The sequence below is a fragment of the Crinia signifera genome, chromosome 4 (genome assembly GCF_055691185.1).
Source record: "Crinia signifera chromosome 4, ASM5569118v1, whole genome shotgun sequence".
Classification (NCBI taxonomy): Eukaryota; Metazoa; Chordata; class Amphibia; order Anura; family Myobatrachidae; genus Crinia; species Crinia signifera.
This window is the reverse complement of record NC_139220.1, coordinates 133492617-133510204: the sequence shown is the minus strand read 5'-3', so window position 1 is coordinate 133510204 and position 17588 is coordinate 133492617. Positions and strand designations below refer to the sequence as shown.

General features: G+C 45.1%; 1 protein-coding gene across 1 annotated transcript in view; it reads right to left on the bottom strand.

Annotated features, from left to right (window-relative positions):
- Positions 1-17588, bottom strand: part of MYRFL (myelin regulatory factor like) — a 103205-nt gene that overhangs the window by 73511 nt on the left and 12106 nt on the right. The window contains exons 4-8 of the mRNA XM_083182534.1: positions 17322-17562; positions 4616-4704; positions 4275-4425; positions 2170-2365; positions 1579-1655 (exon numbers count right to left, since the gene is read on the bottom strand). Coding sequence (XP_083038660.1) covers positions 1579-1655; positions 2170-2365; positions 4275-4425; positions 4616-4704; positions 17322-17562 — 754 coding nt within the window. The remainder of the gene's footprint in view (positions 1-1578; positions 1656-2169; positions 2366-4274; positions 4426-4615; positions 4705-17321; positions 17563-17588) is intronic.

The window sequence follows — 17588 nt, the reverse complement described above, 5'->3', positions numbered from 1 at the left end:
AAGAGCTGATTGGCTGGCTGTTTATCACTCTCCATTTTATCAATATTGAAGCTTAGTGCATCTGGCCCAGTTGAATATAGCAAATCAACTTTATTAAATTTCAAAAAAGCTGTTTTGTACAAGCTTATTAAGTGGACACTTGGTAAATGTCTTACTCCTACACATTTTACTTACCATTTAAAACATCAACTGGTAGTCATAAACAAACAAAAAGTCAGGTTATGTCATGAATAAAGGAAAAAAAGGGGGTAGCAGCGGAAGCTGTTTAGAGCGCTGGTCGTGGTTGTTTAACTCAGGGTGAGCTGCTGCAACTTGGGACTAGTCAGGTCCCTAGTGAGAAGTACAAAGAAAAAGAGGGAGTTGTTGCAGCGCTCTCAAATTTTAATGAGTAATTATTTCTCAATAATCATAAAATTCAATAACAAATGACATACAATAAAATTAATAAAAACAAGTTAATAACAACAACAGGTGGACCAATTATTAAGTGGAGAATAAAACCTGCTCCGGTAGACAACCGATTGGAGAAGAGCACTGGAGTCCAATTGGAAGTCCCAATTTGTAATCCCAATATGTCGCTGGAGGTGTCCCTGTCCAATTTTGGAGAATGTTGCTTGTTGGGATCCTCTCTAAAGTGCGAATTAGTGCAATGGGAAGAAGGGGGAGGTACTCCAATGAATATAGCCAAGCCGTGATCTTTTACCCCAATCCGGATTTGTACGGGGAGGCTAGGGATAAAAAGTGCTCTGTGCCAAGGAAATAATGAGCTCCAAATAAATGTAAAAGCGGTTGTAGGGTCCCAGAAAGATTCAGCAGGTATGATATAAAGTCCACAGAGGATGGTCCAACCTGGTCACCAACGCGTTTCGCTGTCACTAGGGACAGCTTTGATAAAGCTGTCCCTAGTGACAGCGAAACGCGTTAGTGACCAGGTTGGACCATCCTCTGTGGACTTTATATCATACATACAGATAGTGGTAGATGCTCAATTAGTTCAGTAGCATTTCCCAGGTGCATGAATACCTGCTGAATCTTTCTGGGACCCTACAACCGCTTTTACATTTATTTGGAGCTCATTATTTCCTTGGCACAGAGCACTTTTTATCCCTAGCCTCCCCGTACAAATCCGGATTGGGGTAAAAGATCACGGCTTGGCTATATTCATTGGAGTACCTCCCCCTTCTTCCCATTGCACTAATTCGCACTTTAGAGAGGATCCCTACAAGCAACATTCTCCAAAATTGGACAGGGACACCTCCAGCGACATATTGGGATTACAAATTGGGACTTCCAATTGGACTCCAGTGCTCTTCTCCAATCGGTTGTCTACCGGAGCAGGTTTTATTCTCCACTTAATAATTGGTCCACCTGTTGTTGTTATTAACTTGTTTTTATTAATTTTATTGTATGTCATTTGTTATTGAATTTTATGATTATTGAGAAATAATTACTCATTAAAATTTGAGAGCGCTGCAACAACTCCCTCTTTTTCTATGTCATGAATAATACATATCTTTAATATTCGTTGTGCAAATCCATATTAAGTAACAGAGTAGCAGCATTGAGAGAAAGACTTACGTAACAAGGCTGAAAGGTCTCTTGCTGCGGTCAGACTGCGACTGCTCAATGGTGATTGTCTGGTTCAAAGATTCTACCTAAACATAAAAACAAATGTTTGCTGATCTGTGCTGCACTATAGTAATATAAAGTATGGGAATAGGTCATAGGGTCTAAAGAATTTAGGTAGACAGTCAATAGGTCGACAGTCACTAGGTGGACATATTAACTAAGTCGACATGCATCAGTTCAACACAAGCATTGGGTCGATGAGGAAAAGGTAGACTTGAAAAATGTAGACATGGGTTTTTCATGTTTTTTGCTGTCTATGTCAACCTAGTGACCGCCTCCCATATAAAGAAGTACACTTTCATATTTCACAACAGCCACAATTGTATCACTATGTAGATCGCATTAAGCATTAGATTTCGCTATCGCCCCTAAACACAATGTAGAGACATTTTGCCCTGAAACCGCCCCTTAATCACCTACTATAAAAGAGTGCCCCACAAAGAAACCACTTTCCTTGTTTGAATTATCAATCCTTTCTCCTTGAGGACTAAATAGGACATACCAAGACATGCATATATTCAGAATTGTTTTGCTGCTTACCTTTACCCCAAATACTTTTAAATAAAAGTTTTCAATAGGAATCAGGCCCTTTGGTGTTTTGATATGTTTGGGGTTTCCAAGAACTCGAATATGAACTGTGACCTGGAAGTGGTTCTTTTTCTGGCATACATAGGCTTCATCTACAGTTGAAAAGTTAAATCCTTTGTCGGTGATAACTTGGTACCCCATGGCAGGACTGCAAGAGGAAACAGTCTGATTCATAAAACACTGAAGTACTTGAGGGATATACAGTATGATCATTTGTATAGTTTATTATTTTCCTGAAGACATTTATTCACATGTAGAACAATTTGGATACTTAGGGGATAGTCAATCTCTGCCAATATTTCCGACAGTGGAAATATTGTCAATTCAGTATTAAATCCCAGCTGGGAATTGCCTGCTACAGACCCGGCTCCCTATAGAGTCTGTATTGCCAAAAAAAGCCATGTTTTTGCCAATCCATGGACTTTCTGACACTCGAAAGCCAGAACATTACGTTCCGACAGTCAGAATCCCGGAATGAATAGCCCCTTTAGTTGAAAAATACAATTTATGGAATAAAAAGGTTACAGACAATACACATATCGTGTAGTTAAACTGGGTACTAAACGTAATTTGAAACAATATTGCCGATAATGACCATTCATAATGACAAATTCTTAAAATCTTTCAGTGTGTGTGCATTATATTGCTAGCGATGCTCGCTCCCAAGGTTGATTAGCCATGAAATTTGTCATCTGTAGATGCAGTTCAATCTGAGGATATCAACGACAGCTATATTACCACTGATTATATTGTTTGTGAAATGCCAAGTAGTTAAAATACACACAAATACACACAATGTAGTTTGTCCGGGAGTTCCAGGGAAATCATAAGCGACATTGTAATGTTAATGTCGTCTAGTTTGTACTACTTAGGTTTAGGGGCGCATTTATCATTACAGAGCGATGCCGGTGTGTATTATCTGAAGAATCTGGATGATGCGATGATGAGACTCCTTTAGCACACATTGGGCGGTATTCAATGAGGCTGATTCGCCAGGTTTTTATGGCGATTTTGTGCTGTAAGGCGAATTTCTGACTAAAACGGTGAATCACCCTATTCAATGACCAGATGGCGAATACATTTCAAGGTTTTTTTCGCCATGATTCACCGAGTAGCAATCGCTATCTTTTTATGGTGAAGTGGAAGGTGAACTTTTAAAATAAAGTGTTTTGTTTTTTAAATTGGTGTCCAAAAATCTGGAATTTTATTCTGAGGAGGGGCATGCTATTTTTATTCATGTGCTGTAAGCACATGAATATATATTTAATTTTTTTTTTTTTTTTACACAGACCAGCCAGCAGGGGGCCGGGAGCCGCTCATTAGATATTCATATATTCACTTCACCCGATCATTACATATGCATGATCGGGTGTAGTGAATATACCCAGTCCCCTGCTGGCACCCCCGGGGGTCAGCCTGTGCTGCTGGCTCCCGGGGAGCCCACCTCCCCCCACAAACGTTCTGGGGCACGCAGGGAGACTTCCATCTCCCTGCCTGCCGCCGTCCTCAGGCTCCCTGCGGGGTCCACCACAGGAGCTCATATTCGCCGGTCAGGGGCAGCGAGCCCCTGACTCGTTGAATACCGGAGCCGACGAGGCTCCAGAACGCAGCGAGCAGTGGCAAATGTGCAGCGAATCCTAAACAGGATTCGCGGGACGTCGCCATTATTCACATTGAATACTGCCCATTGTGAACCCATAGATTCACAACCCCCTTGATTTATTTATTTACAGTTTCTTATATAGCGCAGCAAAATCCGTTGCGCTTTAAAATGGTAGTCAGTGATAAAACAAACTGGGTAACAACAGACAGACTTGGAGGTAGGAGGGCCCTGCTGCAAGCTTACAATCTATAGGGATATAGGAGGGAAACACAAAGATGCCTTTATAAAACTGTATATTGCAAGAGAAATACATAAAAGGCAAGCTTAGATCTACTATATGTACTGCAGTAATGAGCGATGAGTTTATGTGCAGAATATAATCATGGCGCATGCGATTCACGTGTCATTACTTGCTCTTGGCAATGTGTACGGCTAGTTGCGGTGATGTACTTACATTTGCTCAGAGAGGGCATTATACAGGCTGCTCCATTGCGACGTCTGGTAAGGTTTCCACGTTAATGATTGAAAACATTTGTCCATAGAAGACACTGTCTGTCCATCACTGTCATATCCATGTATGTCCATGATAACATCTACTGGTGATGCTACAATGAAACCAACATTAGTCCCCATGCAATCTTAAATGTAATAAAATGTGTATAAAGACAATTCAATGGTGTAACATGTATAAAACAAATATTGCAGTTTTCTAATGTAACTCTGTTATGTTCAATATGTTTGGACAGTGTAAACCGTCCCATGTGCTTTGTACATGCAAACATATAACATAATTACTTTGTCTTGTATTCCAAGTCTGTTGCCATTTCTCTCTTTCTTCCAAATGTGAATGTTTCCTTTTCTTTGATGAAGAAAATGAAGTCCTGTAATAAAATTGGCCAGGTGTTAATTGTGAAAGGAGATGAAAGATTTGTTAATAATATAAACTGGAAATATTGCATTAGATACAGTATGGTCACTTGGTTAATATACTTTACTTATAAAGGCAGTGGGGGATGATTGCTCTTCCCTGGCCCACCTGGAGGTGTTTCGGGTGAGGCAGTGTGCCTTTGCCGCATTTGGCTGAGAGAAGGTAGAAAGTGACAGACTGGTGGTTGTGTTAGGGGGTAGAGGGGGGCATGCTGGTAGGGGACATTAGGGGGTAGATAGAAGGTGGCAGGCTGGTGATGTGGGCATGTAAGGTGGTCGCTTTTTGGAAATTATTCCAGGGTCACTTTGAATCCCAATCCACCAATGAGAACAGGGATGGTCATTGTAGTGGAATTAACATAAAGTCGCAGACACAGTTGCATACATCCTTGTGTCTTTTCCTGCAGTTGTGTCTTACTCAGACTCATTCCCTGTGAGAAGGGAACTCACCCCTTCAACAGACCATGGGCCTTATTCTGATCGGTGCGGCCCGATCAGAATATGCGGCCGCAACCGTGCAGGCGAATCCCCGCCTTCCATACGGATCGCCACCTGCCGTCCGTACGCGGATATGTGGCGATCCGCATGAAATTGGACGGGGATACGCCTCCTCCGTCTTGGGAGCTGCCCCTGCATTCGATGGTCGCCGAACATCGAATGCAGGGCCGCACGCTCCACCAGGTCCCGCAACACAAGACCACACGGACACTTGTCCGTGTGAAATCATGTATGGGGGCGGGCAGCTGACATCCGGCGATGTCAGATGCCCGCCCCGTACCCACGCGTCACGGCCTCATTACCATGCATACGCCCCGCGTTTGCATGGGAACGCCCATGAAACGGGGGGCGTATGCATAGGGTAATGAGGCTAAGTAGCCCCTCACGCCCCTCTACGCCCCCTGTGCGGCGTATAAAGAATCCATGCGGCGAAATCGCCTGCACATGCGCAGAGTGACCTCTGCACATGCGCAGACGATAAACATCGGCGGGCCGTACGCAAGCGGGAATATCCGCACCGATCAGAATAAGGGCCCATGAGGGCTACTGCCAAAAATTTCTCAAGCGGGTTTTTCATCCCAATCCTCCCCTATGTAGTGAATTCTGTAAAGCAGCAGGATTTTGTTAATCCAGGTTGTAGACTTGAAGCAGTAATAATTTAATAAGGAAAACCTGCCTAGTTTACCTTTTAACTGTGTACTGTGTATATCTCACAGGCCCTTATTCTAGTTCACTCTTAGAGGCAAATTCCTTATCAAATGGACAAAACCATGTGCACTGCAGGTGGGGCAGATGTAACATGTGCAGAGAGAGTTAGATTTGGGTGGGGTTTTACTTCAAAGTGAGATCTATATTGCAGTGTAGAAATAAAGCAGTCAGTTAGTATCCCTGCACCGAAACAAAATAACTCACCCAAATCTATATCTATCTGCACCTGTTACACCTGCCTCTCTGCAGTGCACGTGATTTTGTCCATCTGAGAAGGAATTTGCCTCTAAGATTGAACTAGAATAAGGCCCAAAGTTTCAGATGACAAGCACGTTGTTGACCCTAAGTTTGTAGATGTGTGACAGTGCCCCTGTACGGTGTGGTGCAAGATGGCGTACCTTAATCTGGAGCTGGTGACGGCGGCGGCTTCTGGATTTTTCGCGGCTTCTGCTGGGGAACCTGTGGCAGGGAACGGCACAACCCAAGGGACCCACAAAAGACAACTCTACCACGATTAGCAGCGACAATAATTTATTTACTAACACACGGATTGACCGCTGCAATATCTCAATGACAAATGACAAGAAGAAATACTCAATGAACAAATATCTACAGTAAAGCATACAATCAAACAATAATCATTCTATCTAGCAATCAATTTAAATGGCTCAGAAACCTCAATATAATCTATTGGCAAATGAATCAACATACACAGTCACGTGTCAACATAATGGTCCCACGTCGACATATATCCTCACTTTAAATTAGGACCTAACTTAGTGTGCACACTGACTACGAGCATGGCAGAGCAAATTAACAATCCCTTCAATAGGGTACAGGCGGGTTCCCGTTACCTAGGGCAACCCCCTGCTAGACATACAACGAAGGCTGTAGATATAGGCTTGGCAGTGGTGGCAAATCTGGCATGCAGCCAGAGGGGTGTTGCAGGTGTCTCTGGGCTGCTAATGTCGCAGGGTGATCAGCACCCCAATAACAGTTGTCCCCTATGCAGTGGAGAGCCACTTCAATAGCTGGGTAAAGTGGGCCAATGTGGGGTGCAGGCCAGCCTGGGGGTAGGGGAGCTCCTGTACCTTAACTCTCAGCTGCAGATGCCAGCTCCTGCTGGTCATGACTCTTCAGGGTCTCTCACTCCTCTCTGGGTCTCTCACTCCTCTCTGGGTCTCTCACTCCTCTCTGGGTCTCTCACTCTGCCTTGCATCTATCAGCAGCACCTGATCTCCTCTTCAGTGCAGGACAGGGGAACAGCTTCTCCATTCACTGCAGACACACTGCTGGGCTTTCTCCTCTCTCTGCCTGAGCCTCTCCCTGCTCCAAGCATGTCTTCTCACTCTCTGCACACTTCCTCCCTCTCACCTTGCTGCTGGGATCACCTCTGACCTCTCAGCTTCCTGTCACAAGTGCAGGGGAGCTGGGACACTAGCTGTCTGTTAACCCCTCACAGCCCTGCTGTTTCTATAAAAATGCAGTTCTTTCTCTGAGCAGCATTAGCTGCAATTTACCTTCTTTGAGGGCACAGGGACACCTCTGGGGTAGACTGCCACACACCTCCCTGCTGGAAATTTGCCTGTCCTCAGGCAACTTACCCAGGCCAACAAGTTCTTGACAAAGTCCTGTCAATGTCCATGACAACATTCAAACGCTAAACGAAAACAGGTGTGATCAATTATACATTCAATAACAACTATAAGCATCACTACCTTCCTGCCACCTGATATCTAATGTGGGCTCCCCAGGTCAACCATCCCTCTGCCACAGGACCTCCATCCCTCCGCGGTCCAGCTTCTCCAAGGCTGTCAATGGATGGCGCCCACTCTCACGATGTACGCATCTTTAGGCATGTCTCACCTCTCGATCTTGCCTCTTCGACCTCTGTATCGCCTGCTGGATTCTGAGGGCGAATTCCTCTCCTGAGATGGTCGTATATTCACCACTTGTTACCGGCTTCCCACCGATGAAACAGATCTTGGCCTTGTCTTCTCTCTCTGGTGCTTCTACCTTGGCCTTGGATTCAGGCAGTGGCACAACTGGTTCTGCTGCTGACGGCTCCACTGTCTGTGTCACAGCCATGTGAACCACAATCTCTGGGCTTCTCTGCTGGTCTACCATTCCGACATTTCTCGGCCTTAGATTCGCCACCCGGTAATCGGCATCGTCCATCCTGGGCACATACTCCCGCGTCGGCTCTGGAAGTTGAGGCCTGGTCGCTTTTTGCCAGTTCTGATGGACTGCCTCACTCCGCACGACCGGTTTCTTGCTTGACCTCGTGATGTCAGGTTCTGGTGGGCGGGGCATCTGTCCTGGTCGAGGAGGGTTGGTGTTGACCCTTTCGTTCTCCTGCTTGACCACTCTCGGTTCAACTCTGCTTCCGCTATATTGGTGGTAGGGTGGAGGCTCTTTACGGTGCGGGTAGTGCCACTGATGTTCTGGGGCATGTCTGTTGCGTAGCACCGGTGTTCTATTCGGCCCCGTCACTTTTGCGGCCTTGGTGCCTTTCTTCCCGCTTGTTAATTCGAATTCGACGGCTTCACCATCGCTCAGGCTCCGAAAGCAATTCTGGGGGTCTTCATTCTGTATTGCGGTGTAATGGACATAGACGCTCCACCCAGTATCCGCACGTCTAATGTATCCATATCCGCGTGGCACATCAAACCACAGGACACGACCTGTGATCCTTCTTGGGCCGGTTCGCGGCCTATCAGTCATCTGCGTTACACCGGATGCTCTTGACGTGTTCTGGAACACTGCCGGTGGACCTCTTCTCCCATGCCATCTCACAGTCTGTGGGCATACATCGGCTCGGTCACGGTGTAGTCGTTCCGACCTCCATTGGCGATTCTGTTGCCATCTATGCCTTCTGCCACCTTCACGTTGCTGTCTTTCCTTTTCATCCTCCGCCCATTCCTGACGCATCTCACGGATCATCCTGGTCATTTCGGTCATCGCTTCGATGATGGCCCCAATCGAGTTCTGATTGGCTTGGGCTGGTGGAGTGGCGGTTCTTCGCATCTCCAGCGGTTCTATGTACTGCGATCGCCACATCTTGCCGTTCACAGGGGTCTTGTGCAATCCTGTTCGTGACGCCAAGTGTGACAGTGCCCCTGTACGGTGTGGTGCAAGATGGCGTACCTTAATCTGGAGCTGGTGACGGCGGCGGCTTCTGGATTCTTCGCGGCTTCTGCTGGGGAACCTGTGGCAGGGAACGGCACAACCCAAGGGACCCACAAAAGACAACTCTACCACGATTAGCAGCGACAATAATTTATTTACTAACACACGGATTGACCGCTGCAATATCTCAATGACAAATGACAAGAAGAAATACTCAATGAACAAATATCTACAGTAAAGCATACAATCAAACAATAATCATTCTATCTAGCAATCAATTTAAATGGCTCAGAAACCTCAATATAATCTATTGGCAAATGAATCAACATACACAGTCACGTGTCAACATAATGGTCCCACGTCGACATATATCCTCACTTTAAATTAGGACCTAACTTAGTGTGCACACTGACTACGAGCATGGCAGAGCAAATTAACAATCCCTTCAATAGGGTACAGGCGGGTTCCCGTTACCTAGGACAACCCCCTGCTAGACATACAACGAAGGCTGTAGATATAGGCTTGGCAGTGGTGGCAAATCTGGCATGCAGCCAGAGGGGTGTTGCAGGTGTCTCTGGGCTGCTAATGTCGCAGGGTGATCAGCACCCCAATAACAGTTGTCCCCTATGCAGTGGAGAGCCACTTCAATAGCTGGGTAAAGTGGGCCAATGTGGGGTGCAGGCCAGCCTGGGGGTAGGGGAGCTCCTGTACCTTAACTCTCAGCTGCAGATGCCAGCTCCTGCTGGTCATGACTCTTCAGGGTCTCTCACTCCTCTCTGGGTCTCTCACTCCTCTCTGGGTCTCTCACTCCTCTCTGGGTCTCTCACTCTGCCTTGCATCTATCAGCAGCACCTGATCTCCTCTTCAGTGCAGGACAGGGGAACAGCTTCTCCATTCACTGCACACACGCTGCTGGGCTTTCTCCTCTCTCTGCCTGAGCCTCTCCCTGCTCCAAGCATGTCTTCTCACTCTCTGCACACTTCCTCCCTCTCACCTTGCTGCTGGGATCACCTCTGACCTCTCAGCTTCCTGTCACAAGTGCAGGGGAGCTGGGACACTAGCTGTCTGTTAACCCCTCACAGCCCTGCTGTTTCTATAAAAATGCAGTTCTTTCTCTGAGCAGCATTAGCTGCAATTTACCTTCTTTGAGGGCACAGGGACACCTCTGGGGTGGACTGCCACAGATGTACATAACAATGTTCACTTTGACATGAAAAGTGTACAATATATGCCCAATAACTGGAAACAGATTGTGACAGCTATAAGGCAGGGTTGCCTACCTGACCCTCTCCTTCAGGGAGAAAATGCTCTGCTCCTGGACTTCCCTGGTAATGTAGGATTGCCATCACCTGTGGTGGAACACCTTTCTTATCAATTATTTATCTCCTCACAGGTGATGCTAATTATGCCTTACCAGGGAAGTCCAGTAACAGAGTATTTTCTCCCTGAAGGAGAGGGTCAGGTAGGCAACCATGCTATAAGGAGTATGGCAGATTCCTGTGGGAATGAGTTCTAGAGTGGAAAGAATAGTGCTTACCATCTCAGTCCCTATTATCTGTATTGTACAGTCTACATTATCTATACTTTATGGAAATAAACGCTTTTCATGATTTTCCAGAGCCATGTGAAACATACTGTCAGCAAACTGTAAATGTCAAACTATTTTTATTGTGGTTTAATGTGTAAGTACTCCAGTGCCATCTAGTGGGAGAATGAGATTTTTCCACACAAAAGTTACTGAAGGTCTGCATGTTCAAGTACAATTGTTGCTATATTAGTTAATCAAATAATATGTTTTTAAATATAAAAAAAACTAAGAATGTTAGCATGGGTAGCAATGTAAGAAGCTCTAATGTATATGTCAATGAGTAATGAGTAACATCACCCTGCACACAGGTACTGGGTTTGGGGGAGAGATCATTTAATTTCAGCACCCAGGGGCGGATTGGCCATAGACTTTACATTGAAGGGTCCCAGAAGGCTGACACAACTACCAGCCAGCCAGTGACTTTCATGTGGCCCTGCCCAGAGTAGCAGCCCCGCCCCCTCCTGTCTCCCACATAAACAAACTTTGCTGATTTAAAGAGCAGAGTACCCAACACTGCAAATACTCATATAAAATGGGTTCCCACCTATATCCATTGAGACAGCTGTTAAATGGGGAGGCGTGGAGGCTATCTGTGGGTGCAACAATTTCTGGGCTCCTCTGGGGGAGGGGTGGAGATATTTGTAATATTTGTGGGATTATGGTATTGAGTTGTTTGTCTGCATGATGGAGGGTTTGGAGTCTGTGTTCTCAGTAGGGGAGGTGCGGTATTATTTGGAATGTAGAGGTTCGTGGTTTGTCACAGCAGTTTAAAGGACTGGGGGTCACTAGATTGACAAGCATATTGACATCAACGGCATCTGCACAAATGTAGCAATGTATTAATCCCGCCTATTATGCTGCCCACATGAGGACAATTTTAGAAATATTTCCAAGGCCACTTTTAGGTCCAAGTTCACCCCTGTCTGCACCCCTATATTGCTGAATGTTACCCCTGGACTTACTAGCTACATTTATGCCCCTTTCCCACTGCAGCTCTTAAACGGTAAATTGCCGTTTTTTCCCCACTATTTACCGTTTAAGGCTGAAGTGGGAAAGTGCCAGAGTTGATTTACCGGTTAAAGTTAACCGGTATTTCAACCCGTTTAAAAAGCAGAGTCCTACACGTTTAAATACCGGTTTTTAGGCAGTGGGAATGCCTCTTAAACAGTATTTAAAATCCCACACTACTTCCCCCTCCCCTGGTACCTGCCCTGTGCCCACCCTCCCCTGATACTTACCTGCGTGTGGGATCCGGGCAGCGGGGTTCACGCACTGCTGAGGAGGCAGCGGGGTCCGGCATGGGCACAGTACTTTGGGTCACTCTGCATGCTAGGCAGTGGGGTGGGTGCTGGTGGTGCATTTGGGGTCCATTCAGCGTCGGGGCAGTCCCTGCAGCTGAGGGGAACTAATAGTTCCCACTATGCGCATGTCTAATGACCGCCGTGCATATCAATGACCCGCTCATTACATATGCGCATATGTAATGAGTGGCTCATTGATATGCACGGCGCTCAGTAGACATGCGCATAGTGGGAACTATTAGTTCCCATCAGCTGCAGGGACTGCCCGGACCCCGAATGGACCCCGCTGCGTCCCCACTGCCTAGCATGCAGAGGGACCCAAAGTACTGTGCCCATGCCGGACCCCGCTGCCTCCTCAGCAGTGCGTGAACCCCGCTGACCGGATCCCACACACAGGTAAGTATCAGGGGAGGGTGGGCACAGGGCAGGTACCAGGGGAGGGGTGGTATATTACTGGTTAATTACCATTTTGTAGCTTTTATAAGGGGTTCAATGTGAAAGGTACAAAAACGGTAATTAACCAGTAATATACCGTTTACTACATGCAGTGGGAAAGGGGTTAAACCTGCTTTGGCCCGTTTAAAGAACCGTTTAAAAAAATGGGTCAAAGCCGGTTTGGCAGTGGGAAAGCAGCATTACCTACCTCATGACAGACATATCTATCTATGTACACAGACACATAAGTACACATTTATGTAAAAAATAGCACAGAGGACACAACTGGGAATGAAGATAATAGTGTATTAGGAGGCAAATATAACATTATGGGGCCCATTTACTGAATGTTGAGGTTTACACTCAATAAATATCATTCTTATTTGCTGGCAAATTTTAGGCAATAAGAAATTTCCACCAAAATGTATTAACACTCACCTCCACGCATAGGCGCTCTGATTGGAGCCCATCCCAAGTGTAAATAAAAACACAGCTGTAACACTTGAGTGACTTTATGTGGAAGACAAAGAGACTGGAGCCATTCATAGCTCACATCCTGGCTGGGGTCATGCATGGAGGGCAATGGGGCTTTATTGGGGACATTTTCAGCTGATTACAGTTGCAAATAGGGAGAGGTCAAGATGTGTCGCTAAAGAAGGGAGATGAGGGGGGAAGCGAAAAGTACAGGGCTGCTCCCTGAGGAGGGAGCAGCCCATAGTAATTAGCCACACACTGTAGCGGTTGGAGCACAAGCAGGCAGAGCAGAGCTGTGCAGAGGGAGGAGGCGAGCAGCTGTAAATGGTAGTATCTTTGATCTGACACTGCCTATATTAACTGTAGATTGTGGCTAAACTGCACCCTACGATGCACTACTTTGGACCCCTTTCAAATATTTGGTGGAGAGCAAGCTGCCCCTTGTCCCCCCTGTTCCATTGCCTTTGCCTCTGCACAATCTACATGAAGATAAGCGAATAGGCACTCACTTCAGAGTATACTCAGTGACACTTATCAGACATTCAGTATGTCATTGTGCCCACACAAAGTATATTTCACCTAGGTGTAAGTTTTCCTCAGGGGCCATGAAGGTTAGTTCACGTGGCCCCCACTAACCTCTATTGTTTCTGATAAAAACTATACCTAGTTATAGCGGATGTTGCAGGACACCGAAAGGTAATGAATCTAATACATTTCCCTTACTACGTATACTTTAAATTGAGTGCTAGTTCTTCATAACACCCCAATGTGGAGGGGTGAGCACCATAACTGCATTGATACTTTTCAACAGCTGTGATCAAATGTGCATAGTGTCTGGTGAGAGGGCACCCACAACATGATGAGCCTATCACTTGCTTAGGACCTGTTCTTGTATACGGACTATTCTATAAAACCAAGGGGGTCCTTTCACCCATGAGCAGTTATGGTGCCTAATGCATCTCAGCCAAATTGCAGCTAAGAATTTTCAAGGAAGCTCTTCCCCACTACACAAACTGATGGAGGTAATGTCATCCTTTCCCACTGAGCAGCATAATCCCAATTGCGACCAATCGGGCCATTAAATCGGACCAAATTGGCTGTCCCTTACATGGCGTCGGGTCCGATGCGTGGTCCCGTGCGCATCGGAACCGAGCATGTGGTCGGACCTGCTGGCCATCTGACCACCCGTCCTGGGACCTCCCTCCTGGTGGCAAGACGGGCGGGAAGTAGGGAAGCATGTGAACCATCACAACAAATTGTGACGGATCACATGCTACCCTGCCACCGGTAAGGTCCCGGGAGGCTCGCAGGGTATCGGGTGTCCGTACACTGCTGTGACATTGCAGCAGTGTATGGGCACCTTAAGGCTACAGCAAGCACAGGCTCGCTACAACTGGACAGTTTAACTGTACTTTCCCCGGTGTACTGGGGGGAAAGTTTACTGGTCTGACAGATCTTGATATCTACTTCGACATACTGTATTATCATGTACTTATAAACCAGGTAATCATTGCTATTATGTGCTTAATACATTGGACACTGATAGCGTTAACTATATTATAAATATATGTATTGCCTATTATTAGATTAGATATACGAAAGCTGGCGTCAAATGGTCATACATGGCTTAGTGTTACAATGAACACCTCCCTACAATAAATTGAGTCACACCTAAAGCTGTCAATACATTTCTTATCTCAGACATAAAACATAATACAGACAACCTAAAGCATTTCCAGATCTAATAAGTAGAGGTTAGAGCCAATCTGTTGTCATCTTTGAAATAAAAATGTTGGAATTATTAAATATTGGCAAAGGCTCATTTAATATTTAGATTGAAGTACAATTAGAGCTTGAGCATTATACCAATACATAAGCACACAATATATGTATGCAATAGCTCCAGGAAAGTGTCATCATATTGAGATATATACCCCACAGCAGTGGCGTAAGTTCACCCAAGATAAATATTGTTGCCCCACCCCGACACACACACACACACATACCTCCTTACATAAAAATATGTATGTATATTATGGAAATTATGTTTAAAATAAAGAGATTGTGACATCTATGGTCCTGCTAGGAGGTGGCGTCAGCAACAGAAGTGAAGTTGGTGGCTTTTAATTAACGGATTCAAACTTGCAGGGGAGAAGAGGTGCCCCCTTGGCAGCAGGAGCCCGGCAGCAGATGACTTCATTGTCTCCCAGAGTTACCCCTCTGCCCTACAGATAATTTGTGTAAGAGATTTCATAAAAGCTTTTTTGTTTTTCTTATAATCTTTGTTTTATGACCACAAGAATTGTCCAGTATCTGAATTGTGAGTACAAATCTTTAATAAGTAAGCCAGTTGGATGCCTGGTGTCAGTTAAGCCCCATACAAACTAGCCAACGGGGCCGCAGCTGATATAGTTTACCATATCATCCACGGTCGATGTTATCCTTACACACTGAATAATATTGGCCGCAGATATGATTCAGTAACATTACTGGGGTCTGCTAAACATGCAGGTCGCTTGGCTATATTGCCAATTTGATTTGCATGTTTGGAAGACATCAATCATCGTTAATGATTTACGGGAGCACGCTTCGTTATTAATATTGGCCCTTTCTGAGAGCTATTGTTAACAATATTGCCTGGTGTGTTTGGGGCTTTAGTGTAAAGGTTTGGGTCTGACTCTGGGTACAACACGGTGAAAGAAATATGTACCCATTTAATTTACGTTATATATTATGAGGTTGCTAGTGGCAGAAACAGATAAATAATGTTCTAGGTCAAATTATCACCAGAGCTGTCTGCCATGATATTGTTTCTATGTAACTAGACAGAAGAGCTACATATAAATGCAACATGATCATAATACACCCATGGCCAAAGGTTTTGAGAATGACACAAGTATTGGTTTTCACAAAGTTTGCTGCTTCAGTGTTTATAGACCTTTTTGTCAGATGTTACTATTGCTTTTATTGAAAATTACATTAAGTTTATGCGAAGAGTCAATATATGCAGTGATGACCCTCCTTTTTTCAAGACCTCTGCAAATCACCCTGGCATGCTGTCAATTAACTTCTGTGCGGCCTACTGACTGATGCCTGTCCATTCTTGCCTGATCAATGCTGGAGTTTCTGAGAATTTGAGGGTTTTTGTTTGCCCATCCGCCTCTTGAGGATTGACCACAAATTCTCAATGGGATTAAGGACCGGGCCATGGAACCAAGATATTGATGTTTTGTTCCCTGGGCCACTTAGTTATTACTTTTGCCTTACGTTAAGGTGCTCCATCGTGCTCGAAAAGGCATTGCTCATCATGAAACTGTCCTTGGATTGTTAGGAGAAGTTGCTATTGGAGGATGTTTTGGTACCATCTTTATTCATGGCTGTATTCTTAGGCAAAATTATGAGTGAGGCCACTCCCTTGGCTGAGAAGCAACCCCACACATGAATGGTATCAGGATGCTTTACTGTTGGCATGACACAGGACTGATGGTAGCGCTCACCTTTTCTTTTCCGGGCAAACATTTTTCCAGATGCTCCAAACAATACTAATAAGAGAAAATTACTTTACCCCAGTCCTCAGCAGCCCAGTCCCTGAAACTTTTGCAGAATATCAGTTTGTCCCTAATTTTTATCCTAGAGAGGAGTGACTTCTTTGCTGCACTTCTTGACATCAGGTCATCCTCCAAAAGACTTTGCCTCACTGAGTGTGCAGATGCACTAACTCCTTACTGCTGCCATTAGTGAGCTCTGCACTCGTGGTGCCCCAATTCCACAGTTGCATCAACTTTAGGAGATAGTCCTGGTGTTTGCTGGACATTCCTGGGCGAACTGAAGCCTTCTTCACAACTATTAAACCTCTCTCCTAGAAGTTCTTGATGATCAGATAAGTGGTCAAATGAGGTGCAATCTTACTAGTTGCAACATCCCTGCCTGTGAAGCCCTTTGTGTGCAAAGCAATGATGACTGCATGTGTTTTCTTGGAGGTAACAATGGTTAACATTGATTTTAAGCAACACCCTCCTTTTGAAGCTTCCAGTCTGTTATTCTAACACAGTCGGCATGAGTGATGTCCAGCCTTTTCCTCTTCAACATTCTCGCCTGTGTTAAGAAGAGAATCACTGACACGATGTCAGCTGTTCCTTTTGTGGCAGGGCTGAAATGCAGTGGAGATGTAGTGTTTGGGATTAAGTTCATTGTCATGTACTTAATCCCAAAAGAGGGACTTTCCAATTGATTGCAATTGATCTGAACACTCTTCATTACATTCTGGAGTATATACAAATTGCCATCATAAAAACTGAAGCAATAGACGTTGTAAGAATTAATATTTGTGCCATTCTCAAAACTTCTGGCAGTGGTTATATTGTGTGTAACTTATTAGAATTACATGAACATTTATTGACCAAGCTGTACTATACACCACACTAGTATGCCTTAATATTACCTGCTGCTGCTGCTTGGAGATAGCCTCTGCTGAGTATATGATTGAGTATATTCCATACAGGATGGTGTTGGAGAACCATTCCATGGTGTCCCTTGGTTATTCACTTTCATACAATTGTCCTGAGAAGTACTGAAAGAATGGACTCCAGAGACAGGATTTGGTGATCGCTCCATATATCGACAGGATAGTGATGGATGGGTCGGCTGAAACCCACTGGACCAGCAAGGAGCATGGATTACACCTAAAAAAGAAAAGTAAATCTATCTT